General features: G+C 45.0%; 1 protein-coding gene across 2 annotated transcripts in view; it reads left to right on the top strand.

Annotated features, from left to right (window-relative positions):
* The window catches only part of SDK1 (sidekick cell adhesion molecule 1), a 411,809-nt gene that overhangs the window by 304,979 nt on the left and 92,852 nt on the right, over positions 1-13,978 (top strand). For both annotated transcript variants that reach the window (XM_054210555.1, XM_054210556.1), the window contains exons 20-22: positions 361-459; positions 5,380-5,571; positions 9,780-9,901. In XM_054210555.1, the coding sequence (XP_054066530.1) occupies positions 361-459; positions 5,380-5,571; positions 9,780-9,901 (413 nt within the window). The remainder of the gene's footprint in view (positions 1-360; positions 460-5,379; positions 5,572-9,779; positions 9,902-13,978) is intronic.

Consider the following 13,978-nt stretch of genomic DNA (forward strand, 5'->3'; position numbering starts at 1 on the left):
CACACGCCGTCGTTGAGGGTAAACAGCAAACGCAATCGCTTCCAGGATTGCCAGCTGGATTGTTCTAATTAGGTTAGATCAAGAATAGAGGCAGAGAACAAGTTGCCTGCAAGTCTCCTGCTGCCACTCTCTAGTTCCCCGCACAGCCGGGATGATGACTGGATAAAATAATTTATGTGATGATAGCCAGAGCGCTTCTTAACACCTTGCAGTCTCCCCTGCAGCTCTCGCTGATGTTTCCAGCAGGCTTCCCTTGGCCCGGCTCAGTGTTTTATTTCTTCAGCCCTAACCTTGCCACATGAACGGGATCAGAAGTACGTGGGGTTCTCCTGCTAACAGATTTCCTTTTCTGATTGCCAGAGCCAGGAGCGGTGGGACACCTGAGTTTCACTGAGATTCTGGACACGTCTCTCAAGGTCAGCTGGCAAGAACCTGTAGAGAAAAATGGCATCATTACAGGCAAGTATCGGCTGCTATCTCCTTTTTTTTTTTATTTATTTATTTAAGTATGTGTATCATTGCAGTGAAAAAATGTTGGCGTAATAGAGCATTTAGGGAGAACTGGCTACTGGCTTCCTGGTCCCTCTTTTGGGTAATTGAAATGTCAGCTGGGGCACGTTATAGAAAATACGGGTCCAATTACTGGTTGCTCATGATTGTGGTCACTGAAAAGGCAGTCTGTATTAGAAATCAGCTCCCCGTGGAGATTCTGGTCTTGTTAAACCTTCCGAGACCTCCACCTGTGCTAGTAAATTTCTGAAACTTTGTGAGACGGTGTTTGGCCTTTGCCCCAAAGGTGGGGGGTTCCTACGTGGAGTTTCCAGCTGCAAAATCCGGGTTGGCGTTGCTAAGATCCGCAATCAAGCCGGAGCCTGAAATCAGCGGTATCCTTCATCTGTGATCAAGTGGTCTGGCTGTGGGCTGCGTGACAGAATTTGCATGTCATTACTTAATTTTGTATGAACCGTCACAAGGGTTCAGAACTCTCTTGTTCCTCTTTGATGAGCTTGCCATTTGACAAGCTATTTATCTATTTGCTGTATGCCAGTGTAGATACAACACCAGCAACTTCATTATTTTTCATAAAGGAAGCTATAAATAGTTGAGAAAAACTAGTTCTTATCAACAGAGGCAATATTGTTTTCAGAGGGGAAACTATTACAGCTGCACAGGATGGACATTCCATTTAACAAAGGCTCTCAAGGTTTTAAAGTGCAAGGCAGCTCCCAAATTTTAAATTACTGGAGATAAAAATCATAGTTGGGAGGGGAGAAGATCATTTCACACGAATCAAAATGTTTTCTTTTGGGAGCATTGACATTGAAATGTTGAATTTTTATTTAAAAAAAAAAAAAGTATTATAATTTGTAAAAAAAATAATTACATTTTAGGAGTTAAAAAAAAATAATCAGAGTTTCTGACTCCTGAACATTGAAATGTTGTATCAGTCTAGTTTCCTGGAGCATTTTAACTTTGACAGGTCTAATTATGTTGGTAGGACTTGCACTTGTCAGTGTTTGTGTGTCTGTAACACGCACCATTTGTACAAGTGTCTTCGGTGCTGTTTATAGTGTCTGTGGAGTCCTTACGCAGCCCATCTTCTGCCTTTACGCCATAGTGACCTTCCTGAAATATGCATTGATTTAAGTGGTTCCAGAACAGAAACTAATGTCTTCTGAAAGCAGAGCAGTATTGATTCAATGAAGATGGCCAAAGCCTTCAAGCCCGAGGGCTTAAATCTAGGTACCTAAATCCAAGTCGAGCTATCTGATGATGTAATACTCATCCTTGTTAAGCACAAATTAGCAGCACTGCGCTTAGTGTTGCAGAATCGCTTTGCTAGAAACGAGCTGCTGCCTCCCAGAATGGGTGGAAACCCCGTGGAGCACGACGATGGACCATGTTATACTTGGGGCAAGTTGTTTCAGAAAGAATTAACTCCAGAAGCCCTATTGTTCATGAAGAAACACCAGTGTAAAAGTGCCTGGCAAAGTTTATAAGGAAAAAGAAACATCTTTAATGATGCAAATTACATTTGGGCCGGAAGAAAAGAATAGAAAAATTGTTCATGCCCTGAGTATCTCAAAGGTTTATAGAAGGCTGCATGGGGATCTGAGTGCTTAGGGAGGCAATTATTCTTCATTTCTGCTCGTTGATATCTTTACTGGACCTTCTTGTTCCCTGTGCCGGGGCTGGGGGGAGGCGAGGCGAGGGTGGTGCCCGGCAGCCAGCCCGCTCCGGGAAATTGCCCATTACTCTTGCTGTAAATTTCAGTATCTTCCTCCTTCTCTCAGTAAACATTGATTTATGAGGACCTGGATGTAGACGGACAGTTTGTGATTGGGTGTACCGCTCTCCTGTAGAGAATTTACTCCAGATCAACGGAAAATTATTTCTGAAACTCCTCTGGTCATTAGTTTCCGTTAGGCAGCGTTTTGCGGCGAGGCTGCCATGCCGGAGCGTGCGGGAGGGCTCTGTGGCACCTCTCCTGCTCTCCCTCACGCTGGAGCCGGAGGAAACTCCCCCAGCCCCGGCCGGCTGGACTCCCCCGCGCACATTTCTGACAGCCATCACGTCGGTAAAACAGAGAGCGCATTTTTACCAACCGCATGTCCTAAAGTTCTGCCCATCTGTCAGTCATCGTGGCTTAAGTGCTACTTGGGGGTACGGAGGATGTTGTTCCTTTCCTTCAGCATTTATTTTTTTTTTTTTTCATCTGTTTTTGTTATGCATGATTACATTTGGCTTTGTGTCTGCTCGGTATGTACGTATGCATTTTCTGTTTGCGTTTTTTTTTTTATATGACTAGAATTTAACTGTACTTTGGGGAGTGAAATACCCATCAGTAAATGCTGCCTCTTTGCCTTTTCTTCAATTTGCATGGGAACTCAGGATATTTTTCCTGGTGAACGTTTTTTCAGTAAATGAGTGCATAGAGACTATGTGCCTAATGGGTGGGAAAGCTGGGTCTCATCCCTCTAGTCGCAAGGGAGAAAACATAACATTTTCAAAAAATAATCACCGACATTTGATGTATATCCAAAGCTTATCCAGACGGGAGAGAAGATATCTCAGTCACTCAAGATTGCCTAGTGCATGGTGGATGGGATGAAACTTTCGATGGTTTGTAAGCAGCAAATGGATAGGAAGAGCGTTAGAAGTCCTCCGATTATTTTCTGGTTATTTATTGCTTTGAGCAACCCATTTTGTTTTGTTCTGAGGTGACGCTCCTCGATTCCCTCTGCCAGCCCATGCGTAGGGTTCAGAGCAGGCGTCGCAGGCGTGTCCCCAGCTGCCGGGCAGACAGATGAGCCGTGGCACGGCCCTTGCCCAGGCTCTGCTCCATCCATGGCTGCAGACGGACGTGCTGCCGGCTGGGGACGTGGCTGCCAGGTTTGTGTCCTCTGGGAAGCGGGGAGAGGCGCAATCGTCCCTTCCTTGGGCTCGTTCTCATTCTTCCACATCGCCCTGTCTGGAGCAAACGTGACATCCACGGCTTTTGGAAGAAAGGGGTGTTGGAGATGGTCGTTCTATTTCCAACTGCTTCGTGTCTCTTCACTGAATAGAGTGGACAGTCACCCCCCATCTTTCTGTTTGCCCTCTATTAGTAAAGTCCTTAAACTTTGTCAAATCTTCGTACAGATTGTAATCCTGCCCGTGCTACGTAAACTCTGATCACTGGTAAATAATCCTCAAGCCTTTTCAGAGAACCTCAAAACATCACAGTGTCTCTGAGATATGGGTAAATTACTGACTTAATTAGTTCCCATACAGACAGTTAGTTAAACCTGGCTCCAGATGAGCATTCCGGAGTTTTTCCCCTGCCCCTAGGTAGTGCGTAGTCAAACAGGCGGTTACGGTGTAGCTGGAATGGTTGAAGTATCACCTCTCTTTATCGCTGCCCCCTCACCTGAAACATCATTAGTGACTACGCGAGTACTCCGAGCCCATTTTCATGCCAAAAAAGGTTAACAGGATTCTCTGTCAGTGATGGCAGCCCTCACTGGAGGAAGGATAATGCCCCACTCGTCTCGCAGAAATATTTGTCTCACCATGCTTTCAGTTCATGAGACGATGTTTCCCTGTTGATCAACACCATAAGGTATTATGCTATGTCAATTTGTATATGTTAATCGACTTATCATGTTTGGGTTGTTTTTTTTTTTTTTTAAAAAAAAGGAAAAAAAACCCCTCATGCCCCCCAGCTGGTCTGAATTCCTCATCTTAGATGATGGGAACAGGAAGCCAGTAGGGAGTTTCTCTAGCCAGCTTGCCTGGCGCATGGTTCACTCGGTGGGGTTCCTTTCTGTTAGTCCTTTTCACTCACTTCCATTTCACAGGCATTCAAGAGCTACGTGTACTTTTTTTCCCTCCCCCCCTTGAGTCAAATCACAAAGAAAGCTGCAATCAAGCAAACTTTTCAGACACGCTCTCTGGAGACTGCCACAGTAAGGTTCAAATGGGTTCAAACGAGAATAAAGTGGGACTGGGCAGGAGGAGGACAAGCAGATTTGGAGGTAAAATTGAGCAAATCAGACAGTAGAAAGTTTCAAAAGTTCTTGGAAGGCAAATGGTTATAAAAGTGCTAAAAAGGAAAGCCTGGTTACAAGAGAAGAAACATGGAGGTCAGGGCGAGTGCAGTTTTGGACAATACATTGGCTCCACTATGGTTTTGAATGAAAGGATAATGATTCACCCTGCTAAAGGATTTGTGCAAGGAACAAGCAGTGGGGAGTAGAGGTTTTTCGGTTCCTAGAAGATTCCCACAATGTTCCTGCCTGATTGTTATTGTCGGATTTGTAAGTATTTCTAGATATAAAGCAGTCAAAGTTACTTCAGCCTGGAAGGGGAGTAGCCCCGCTAGGCACGTATAGATTTTTTTAATTAGATATTCTAGCTGGTGAGATATGTTACATTTTCCAGTGTTTCTTCCTGTTCACTTCGTGGAGTTCGCAAAATGAAAGTCCACCCTTCTGCAAGATTATCCCCAGGTTTCCTAGCCATTTCATAGCAAGCGCTGCGTAGTCATAGAAAAAGAGACAGACTGTTGAGACTCCTTCTCCTCCCCCATCTCTAATCTGATGGGCAGATGATACCCCATGGGGAACCTGCAGCAATTGCTTCTTGGAAATAACAATATTAGAAAAACACTCGAGTACTTTTAGCCAGTGTTTACTTCAACTTTTTTTTTCCTGCTTATAAAAGGTGTCTATAATGGAGCAGAGTAGGAAACAAGTCATACCACCGTTTGACCACGAGCAAATCTTGCAGAAGCAGGAATTTACCAGTCTCTGGGTTATTGTATAACTGTGCTGTAGAAGAAAAACTAGACCCTCATCACTGCTACGGCCCCCTGACTTCTGCGTGATTGTTTTTCAGGGTACCAGATCTCCTGGGAGGTGTATGGCAGGAACGAATCGCGTCTTGCCCGCACGCTACCCAACACAACGCTGGAGTACAAGATCACGGGGCTGTCGTCTCTCACCACCTACACAATCGAGGTGGCAGCTGTCACCGCCAAAGGGAGCGGATGGGTCACGTCCTCCACCATCTCTTCTGGTGTGCCCCCAGGTTGGTAAAACTCCATGAAACAGATTAAAATGGGCTGATTCTTCATGTTTCTATGTTCCGAAGGTCACAAATCACTTTGGTTCAGTAACAGTAAAAATGGTTGTATTTATAAAGCATTGGCATTCTTCACCACAGCATTAAAATTTTATGTATAGAAGAGTTTAAAACATTAACGTGAACACGCTTGCAATTTGAAATTATCGGAAAGTTGAGGTTGTTTAATACAAACACAAAAAAGTTGTAGGGATGGCAGAAGGAACGGACAAAGGAATGAAATGGATACAACCATGTGTGGGGGATTTCAACTTCCTGGATGTCCGCTGGGAATACTACACAGCAGAGAGGGAACAGTCCTGGAGGTTCCTGGAGTGTGTGGAAGACAACTTCCTAACACAGCTGGTGAAGGAACCTACTAGGGGAAGTGCCCTACTGGACCTACTGTTTGTTAACAGAGAAGGTCTTGTGGGGGATGTAAAGGTTGGAGGTCATCTTGGGCAGAGTGACCATGAAATGATAGAGTTTTCAATTCTTGGTGAAGGGAGGCGGGGAGCCAGCAGAACTGCCACCTTGGATTTCCGAAGGGCAGACTTTAGCCTGTTTAGGAGCATGGTTGAGAGTGTCCCTTGGGAGGCAGTTTTGAAGAGCAAAGGTGCCCAGGAAAGCTGGTCATACTTCAAGCAGGTGCTCTTAGAAGCACAGGAGATGGCCATCCCCATGTCCCGAAAGACGAGCCGACGGGGAAGAAGGCCAGCCTGGCTAAATAGAGAGCTTTGGCTGGACCTCAGGAAAAAAAGGAAGGCTTACATTCTCTGGAAAAGGGGCTTAGCAACTTATGAGGATTATCAAGATATAACAAAGCTATGCAGGGGGAAGATTAGAAGGGCCAAAGCTCAATCAGAACTCAGCTTGGCCACTGCAGTTAAAGATAACAAGAAGAGATTTTTCCAGTATATCAACAGAAAAAGGAAAACTAGGGAAAATATAGGTCCGCTGATGAATGAGACGGGTGCCCTAGTGGTGGAAGACACAGACAAGGCAGAGTTACTGAATGCCTTCTTTTCTTCAGTCTTCACTGATAAAGCCGTCCCTCACGCATCCCATACCCTGGAGGCAAGGGGGAAGGTCGGGAGAGAGGAAGATTTTCCCTTAGTTGAGGAGGACCGGGTCAGAGACCACTTGGCCAAGCTGGACATTCATAAATCCATGAGCCCTGACGGGATGCACCCGCGAGTGCTGAGAGAGCTGGCAGATGTTATCGCTAGACCACTCTCCATCGTCTTTGAAAAGTCATGGGGAACAGGAGAGGTGCCTGAGGACTGGAGGAAGGCTGACATCACTCCAATCTTCAAAAAAGGCAAGAAGGAGGACCCAGGGAACTACAGGCCGGTTAGTCTCACCTCTGTCCCTGGGAAGGTAATGGAGCGACTCATTCTGGATGTCGTCTCCAAACACATAGAGGAACAGGAAGTTATTGGAAGTGGTCAGCATGGATTTACCAAGGGCAAATCATGCCTGACCAATCTGATAGCTTTCTATGATGTTATAACGGGTTGGCTGGATGAGGGGAGAGCCGTAGATATCATCTACCTTGACCTTAGCAAGGCTTTTGACACTGTCTCCCATAACATCCTCATTAGGAAGCTGAGGAAGTATGGGCTAGACGAGGTGACAGTGAGGTGGATCGAGAGCTGGCTGAGTGACAGAACTCAGAGGGTTGTGATCAGCGGCACAGAGTCCAGTTGGAGGCCTGTAACGAGTGGTGTCCCTCAGGGGTCAATACTTGGACCAATTTTGTTCAATATATTCATTAATGACCTAGATGAGGGGACAGAGTGTATCCTCAGCAAGTTTGCTGATGATACCAAGCTGGGAGGGGTGGCCGACACTCCAGAGGGCCGTGCTGCCATCCAGCGTGACCTGGACAGGCTGGAGAGCTGGGCAGAGAAGAACCTAATGAGGTTCAACAAAAGCAAGTGTAGGGTCCTGCACCTGGGAAGGAAGAATGCCAAACACCAGTATAGGTTAGGGGCGGACATGCTGGGAAGGAGCTCTGAGGAGAAGGACCTGGGGGTCCTGGTAGACAGCAAATTATCCATGAGCCAGCAGTGTGCCCTTGTCGCCAAGAAGGCCAATGGCATCCTGGGCTGCATAGGGAAGACTGTGGCCAGTAGGTCGAGGGAGGTCATTCTCCCCTTCTACTCTGCACTGGTGAGGCCACAATTGGAGTACTGTGTCCAGTTTTGGGCTCCCCAGTTCAAGAGGGACAGGGAACTACTGGAGCGAGTCCAGCGTAGGGCAACCGAGATGATTATGGGACTGGAGCACCTCCCTTATGAGGAGAGGCTGAAAGAGCTGGGACTCTTTAGCCTGGAGAAGAGAAGGTTGAGGGGGGACCTGATTAATGTTTACAAGTATCTAAAGGGTGGGTTTAAGGAGGACGGAGCCAGGCTCTTTTCAATGGTTCCCAGCGACAGGACAAGGGGCAACGGGCACAAGCTAGAACATAGGAAGTTCCGTTCAAATACACGGAAAAACTTCTTTACAGTGAGGGTGACAGAGCACTGGAACAGGCTGCCCAGGGAGGCTGTGGAGTCCCCTTCTCTGGAGATTTTCAAGACCCGCCTGGATGCAGCCCTGAGGGATGTGCTTTAGGCAACCCTGCTCTAGCAGGGGAGTTGGACTAGATGATCTCTAGAGGTCCCTTCCAATTCTGAAGATTCCGTGATTCCGTAATAGAGAATCTCTTGACATTTACAAAGTAACATAAGAATGAAGCCTGAATCCATTCAAAAAGTGTTGCTTTGGGGGAAAAATAGAGTCTGGATGCTGTTAAAAGGGAAGGGTTTTTCCATTTATAAGTAGTATAACTTATGTCGCCTATGAGAGGACATTTGTCCAATGAAACTAAAATCTTACTTACAAGATTTGGGAGTTGTGGCCTGAGAAAGATTTGGGGGGAGGTACTGCATTGCCTGAGTTACCATCTGGGCACCTGTACACTTAGCCTTTTTGCATTTTGTTTTTAAAATTGTGCACTCTTCCTCCTCCAGTATAGAAAGCAAACTAAAAAGCCGATTCTTCCCTCAAACAAGCAGTTTCAGTTAATTTATAGGTTATACAAGTAGAATTTTGCAAAGTGGAGCAGTTAGTGTACATCACTGATGGTAATCCAGTTGTTCCCTTTTCCGGTATTTTTGAACTTTTCTGTATGTCTCGAAGTATGCTTGCCTTTCTTTTCCCTAATCGTAGGTAATTGTGACAAGCTGTAGACTAAATCAATGCCAAGCTCGCTGTTGTTAGCCAGATAACAGCATTATCCTGCTTGGGCAGGGTTAGTTTATCGATCATAGTTCCCACAAATGTGAAGTAAGACTCAAGAAATAGCATGTATTCGTGCATACGTGAAATATATGCCAAAAAGATGCCCGTTTTTTGCCTGTTGCATTTGCACATAGTACAACATTACGAATGATTACCTATGATAGTACTAATTTCCATTACTTATGAAAGCGGGTACTATTGGGAATTTATTCTAAACAATCTATATTTAACTTGTTTGCTGGGCTCGCTTTTGTTGATAATTCAGATAATATTAAAAATGTAAATGTCCCTATAAGCTTAGCTGATGTGAGGCAAAGATCTGATTGCGGCTGCAGATTTTTCCCCGTAGAAGGTCACCGACGTCATTCAGGCATCAGAAATGCCCTCCAAACCCCATCTATTATAACAAAATCTTCCCCATAGACTACCCCAAAATTTGAATCTGTTCCTGTTGTTATTACTTCTTAAAGTACATACAACTTTAACGTAAGTAAAAATTATTGTCATTTAATTCTGGAGAAACAGAAGTACAGTGGAATTAGGTGACTTGGCAAGTGACTGGCAGATCTGGAGCCGGGAAGCGCCTTCCCCCTGAGCCACCATGCTTTGTCGGTTATTCTAAAATAGTAGCTGTAATTCTGGAGATGGGCTCTTTCTTTTCTCATTTGATCTGTAAAAATGTGGTGCCCGCTCAGAGCAGCTGCAGGAGTAATGCTGTATGTAATACTCTGCCAAAAAGAAAAAAAAAAAACCAACCACACAGTTATTTGGTCCATTATAACCGTTACCAAAGTATTTTATATGCTGAAATACTGAACGTCGACCTGTGTTACTGGGACATAGACACAGAGCACTTCCACCTCTCATTTACGTTTCTGTTTCTTCAGAACTTCCCGGTGCTCCATCCAACCTGGTGATCTCCAACATCAGCCCTCGCTCCGCCACGCTGCAGTTCCGGCCGGGGTACGACGGCAAAACATCCATCTCCAAGTGGATAGTCGAAGGCCAGGTATGTTCCCGACAAAAAGCTCTAAATGAGGTTTCTGAGGGGTTAAAAAGGGTCTAAATAGTGAATTGCTGTTTGTTTGCAGTTTTTGTTTGGCTTTGGATGAAAGCTCTCCAGTAAATGGCCTGGTGGTAGCTGTTCGGGGGGGTCCTGGAAAGGTTGGAATGCAAGGGAGCCGGAGGGGCTTAGCTGAGAAGTGTCCGTGCGGTGGCCAGGGAGAAAAGGGTCGTAGGAATGCTGTAACTTCTGTTCACAGAAAGAAAAATATGATATATAATATATATGTGTGAGAACGCTTAATCTTTAAATAATTCACATGGATTTTTTGTAAGGCAGCTGTGGTTATGTACAGAATAACACCAGATGCATCATAAGCAACACATACAGCAGAGCATAAGTCCATCCATTTATTTAAAAGGGGGTTTGAAACTGTGTTTAGGTTCTGTTAGTTGTATTTTCAAACCAGATGCAAACCTCGAATTGTTATCTCACAGAGTCAGAAGTATCGGAAGAATTGGACTGAACAGTAAAGACACCCTTCTTCATGAAACTAGGTGTATTTTTCTCTCTCGTAATGGAATATACTGAGGGTTTCTACCCAGGCCTCGAGATATAAAACCGATGAATTCTCCTCTTCTTCAGCTTTAAACAATATCCCTCTTTCTGCTGTCATTATGCCTTGGAGGAGTTATATATTCCTCATTTGTTCTCCTGACAGATGAGCTTTGCTTCTTCCTTTCCACCCACAGATCTTTATAAATAATATAATCTGTTTTTAAGACCAAATGTTGGACTTCTTAAATCACCGCACCACTTAGACATGTTGATACAATCACTTCACTGGGTAATGAGATTGTTGTGAACAAGTTGGTACATTTTGTACGGTTTACATACACATTATTGCATATTACAGAAGGAAACACCGAAATCCTGTAATATGGTGGCTTGGCACATTCCGAGAAGCATTTTTGTGCTGCAGCGCCACATTGATATTGCTAGGAGTTTGTCAGTTCTTTCATCCCAGGAGCTGCAGAATGCCACTGAAGTGAAATAAATTTGAATGCTTGAAAACCGCAGTGATAATTACCAGGAAGTTCATCTGCATCCTTGAAGAGCCCCAGGTACAATTAGTGATTGAGGGGTCCATGGTGTGCAGGGAGGGGGGGGAGGACCTCTCTTTTTCACAAATCCTCATCAACATCTTACATGTCAGGGGTTAGTGGTTCTGATAGATCCCGGATCCCGGAATATTTGCTCCGTATGGCGAAGGAGCACAGCCAAAGTCTTTGCGGAGTCTGCACGGTTCTTTTCACCCTACAAGTTTCTTCTGCACCATACCTCGCTGGTTAGCTTTGGCGCAACAAGAAATGTTGTTCCAAGCGGATTTCATTTAAAAACTCAAAAAATCAAAAAATCTGGCTCAGGTGGTTAACAAAAATCTTTTCAGGTATGCAGAGGAATTGGTGACTCCTTAAGGATAGAGCAAATCCTGTTTCCAGGTTGACAGCTGCGTATAATCCTTTGTTCACAGCCCCTTTCTGCCAGCACTCCACTCGAACTCTCGTTCTCTCTTAACGTGCAATTTCACAGCACCTTTAGCCAATCTAAATCGGAGCTCTCACTGTCCTGCTCCCGTTCCCTCTCCTTGCGCCCTTCGCACGTACCGAGACTTTCTTACTCCTGCCTTCCACATGCACTGATCATGGCATGATCAGACCCGGAGCTGCTACGAGACCTGATCCAGCCAAGAAGGGAACGAGTTTCAGAGAGCTCGGCCGCCCGCAGAGGCTGCGTGTGGTCGGAAGAGCTCCATCCCAGGGGAGGGGAGGGGAGGGGACCGTGGCTGCGGGAGCAGAGATGAGGGCAGGGATGTCTCCCTCCTGACTTGGATTTGGCTGCTGTGGACCTGCCCTCTGGACTGCAGGGGTTTTTCTGCCTACCTTTGAAAGACACACGAACTTTCACAAACCAGCTGCCAGTGACACCCCAGTGTTCACTTAGGCCTTTCATGTCATTTTTGTTCCCAGCAGTGATACGTCTGCGCTGGAACGCAGGCTGCTGTTGCAACATCGGTATTTTAGCGTAGACAACCATAATTGTTCCTTAAAACTATGTTAGATCGAAGGGCGGTGGTTACACCCACCTGCAACAGTATTTTCTAAACAGAAATATAGCGAGGCTTTTTTCCTTCTGGATCTTTCATTCACTGGCCCGTGTGCAGCTTTTAATAGCACTGTTAATTGCTTCATGCCTTAGCATTAAATTAAAAGCCACTTAAGGCATGGTTTTGCATACTGTGATTTTAAAACAGGTGGTATTGCGGAGTGATAGGATCACATTTAACTATAAAACACTAATCTGTATATTCTTAGTGTACTTTGCAATTAATCAGTTGAATTAGAGAATAAAGATTCTGTCCAAGCAGGTGCAGGGACTACATCTCCACCCATTCCTAGATTTTTTGACCATTGGCCTTTCTGAAGGTTTGCACCAAGGTGCAGAGAAGCTGAAAACAGATAATAGTTTGGGAAAAAAAATATGTTGTGGTGTACTAAGACCTTGTACAGCTTGATCTGTCCTGGAAGAAGGGGAACTAGGTCCGTGTCCCTACACAGGGCTGTGCTGCTGCTGTCGGTGGCTTCAGGACAAAGCGTTTTACTGTCGTGCACTTCATCTATGTCCCACTCGATTTGTACGGCTGGGGGATGGCTTTGCGTTGGACATCCCTGGCATACTGTGTCTTCTCTTCCATCTCTACTGGGAGTACACCCTTCAGTCTGAATTTCTGATCCTTACAGACAAACTACTTTATATTCGCACACACAAACAAGCTGCCACCAACATATTTTTTCTTCTTTGTGCCTTTATGTGGGCACAAAGCTTCCTTGATAAGGGCAGGTCTAGAAAATGTGCCAAGTATTGCGTTTTGGCTAAGTGCCATTTCTGAAACCTGATGCTTCATGAACAATTTGGATGAAAAACACAGCTGGGAATTCCAGTTGACGTGAAATTTTGTACATCTGGCCTTGGCTTCTGCTTTTTGTGCTGGGGTGTAAATTCACAGGAACTAATTCTCAATTATGTCAATGAACATGAGAAGGAGAATCAGGTCTTTAAGACTTTAATGTTGGTAGATACTGAAATATCAAGCGTTAAAAATCCCATTTCTCTGTTTCTAGTGAAGCTACATTGTGTTCTTCTGAAGGGATTTCTTAAAAATCACGAGGCTGTTTTATTTCTGTCTTTCCATCTACACTCAGAGGACTGGAGGAAACTAGATCTCTAAACAGGGAACTACAAAAAAGTACCAATGCTAGTTAAAAAATATTTCCTCCGATGTTGTTTTTCCATTACATACAGTATAATCTAAAGAGAAGAGGGTCGAATGTAATATAAAGGTTCCGCTGACGCTTGTTCAGAAGGACCAGCAGTAACTGTCTTGTGGGGTTGACACTCATAGGTAACATGTTCACCCCCAACGAATTTCAGTAAATCCTTCCAATCACCCTGTACTCTCAGGTGCAGTTAGAGTACATATTGCGGACATTTTTCCTGGCAATTCGCAACCAGGAATGGCACTGAATCCCTGCTGGTGGTCCCGTGGTTTTGCGTTCGCACTCTCTATCTGCTGCGGTCCAGTTTCAGCTTTCTCATGCTGGATTTTCCCAGGTTTTTGTTGGGAAAAGTACATAAATGACATTCACCATGACTTGGTGGGTGCTTGGTCTACAGCACCAAGCTTTCCAGAGGGTGGCTAGAGAAGCTGGGCTAAGCTCTGCTGAGTTTGGTGTGTTTTTCTGGTGATCAGTGTCACTGTGAAGACGGCAGAAGACCTGTGGAATGGCTGGAGGCCACTTACGAAGAGGTGTTGCAAGTCATGGAGCCAGGAGTATATGGGCTACTACAGAGAGGTTTTGCTTATAGCCTTTCTGCTCTTTTTAGAGAGGTTTTGTATGAATATCCTAGTGAGAAGCAGCAGAGTTTCAAAGTAGTGAAACCTTTAAGGTATTATCACTGTGTTCACTTGTAAAGCTCTGGGTTGGGAAAGATGTCGTAACTTTAACCATGAATTTATCTGGT

Source organism: Rissa tridactyla, chromosome 8 (assembly GCF_028500815.1).
Source record: "Rissa tridactyla isolate bRisTri1 chromosome 8, bRisTri1.patW.cur.20221130, whole genome shotgun sequence".
NCBI lineage: Eukaryota > Metazoa > Chordata > Aves > Charadriiformes > Laridae > Rissa > Rissa tridactyla.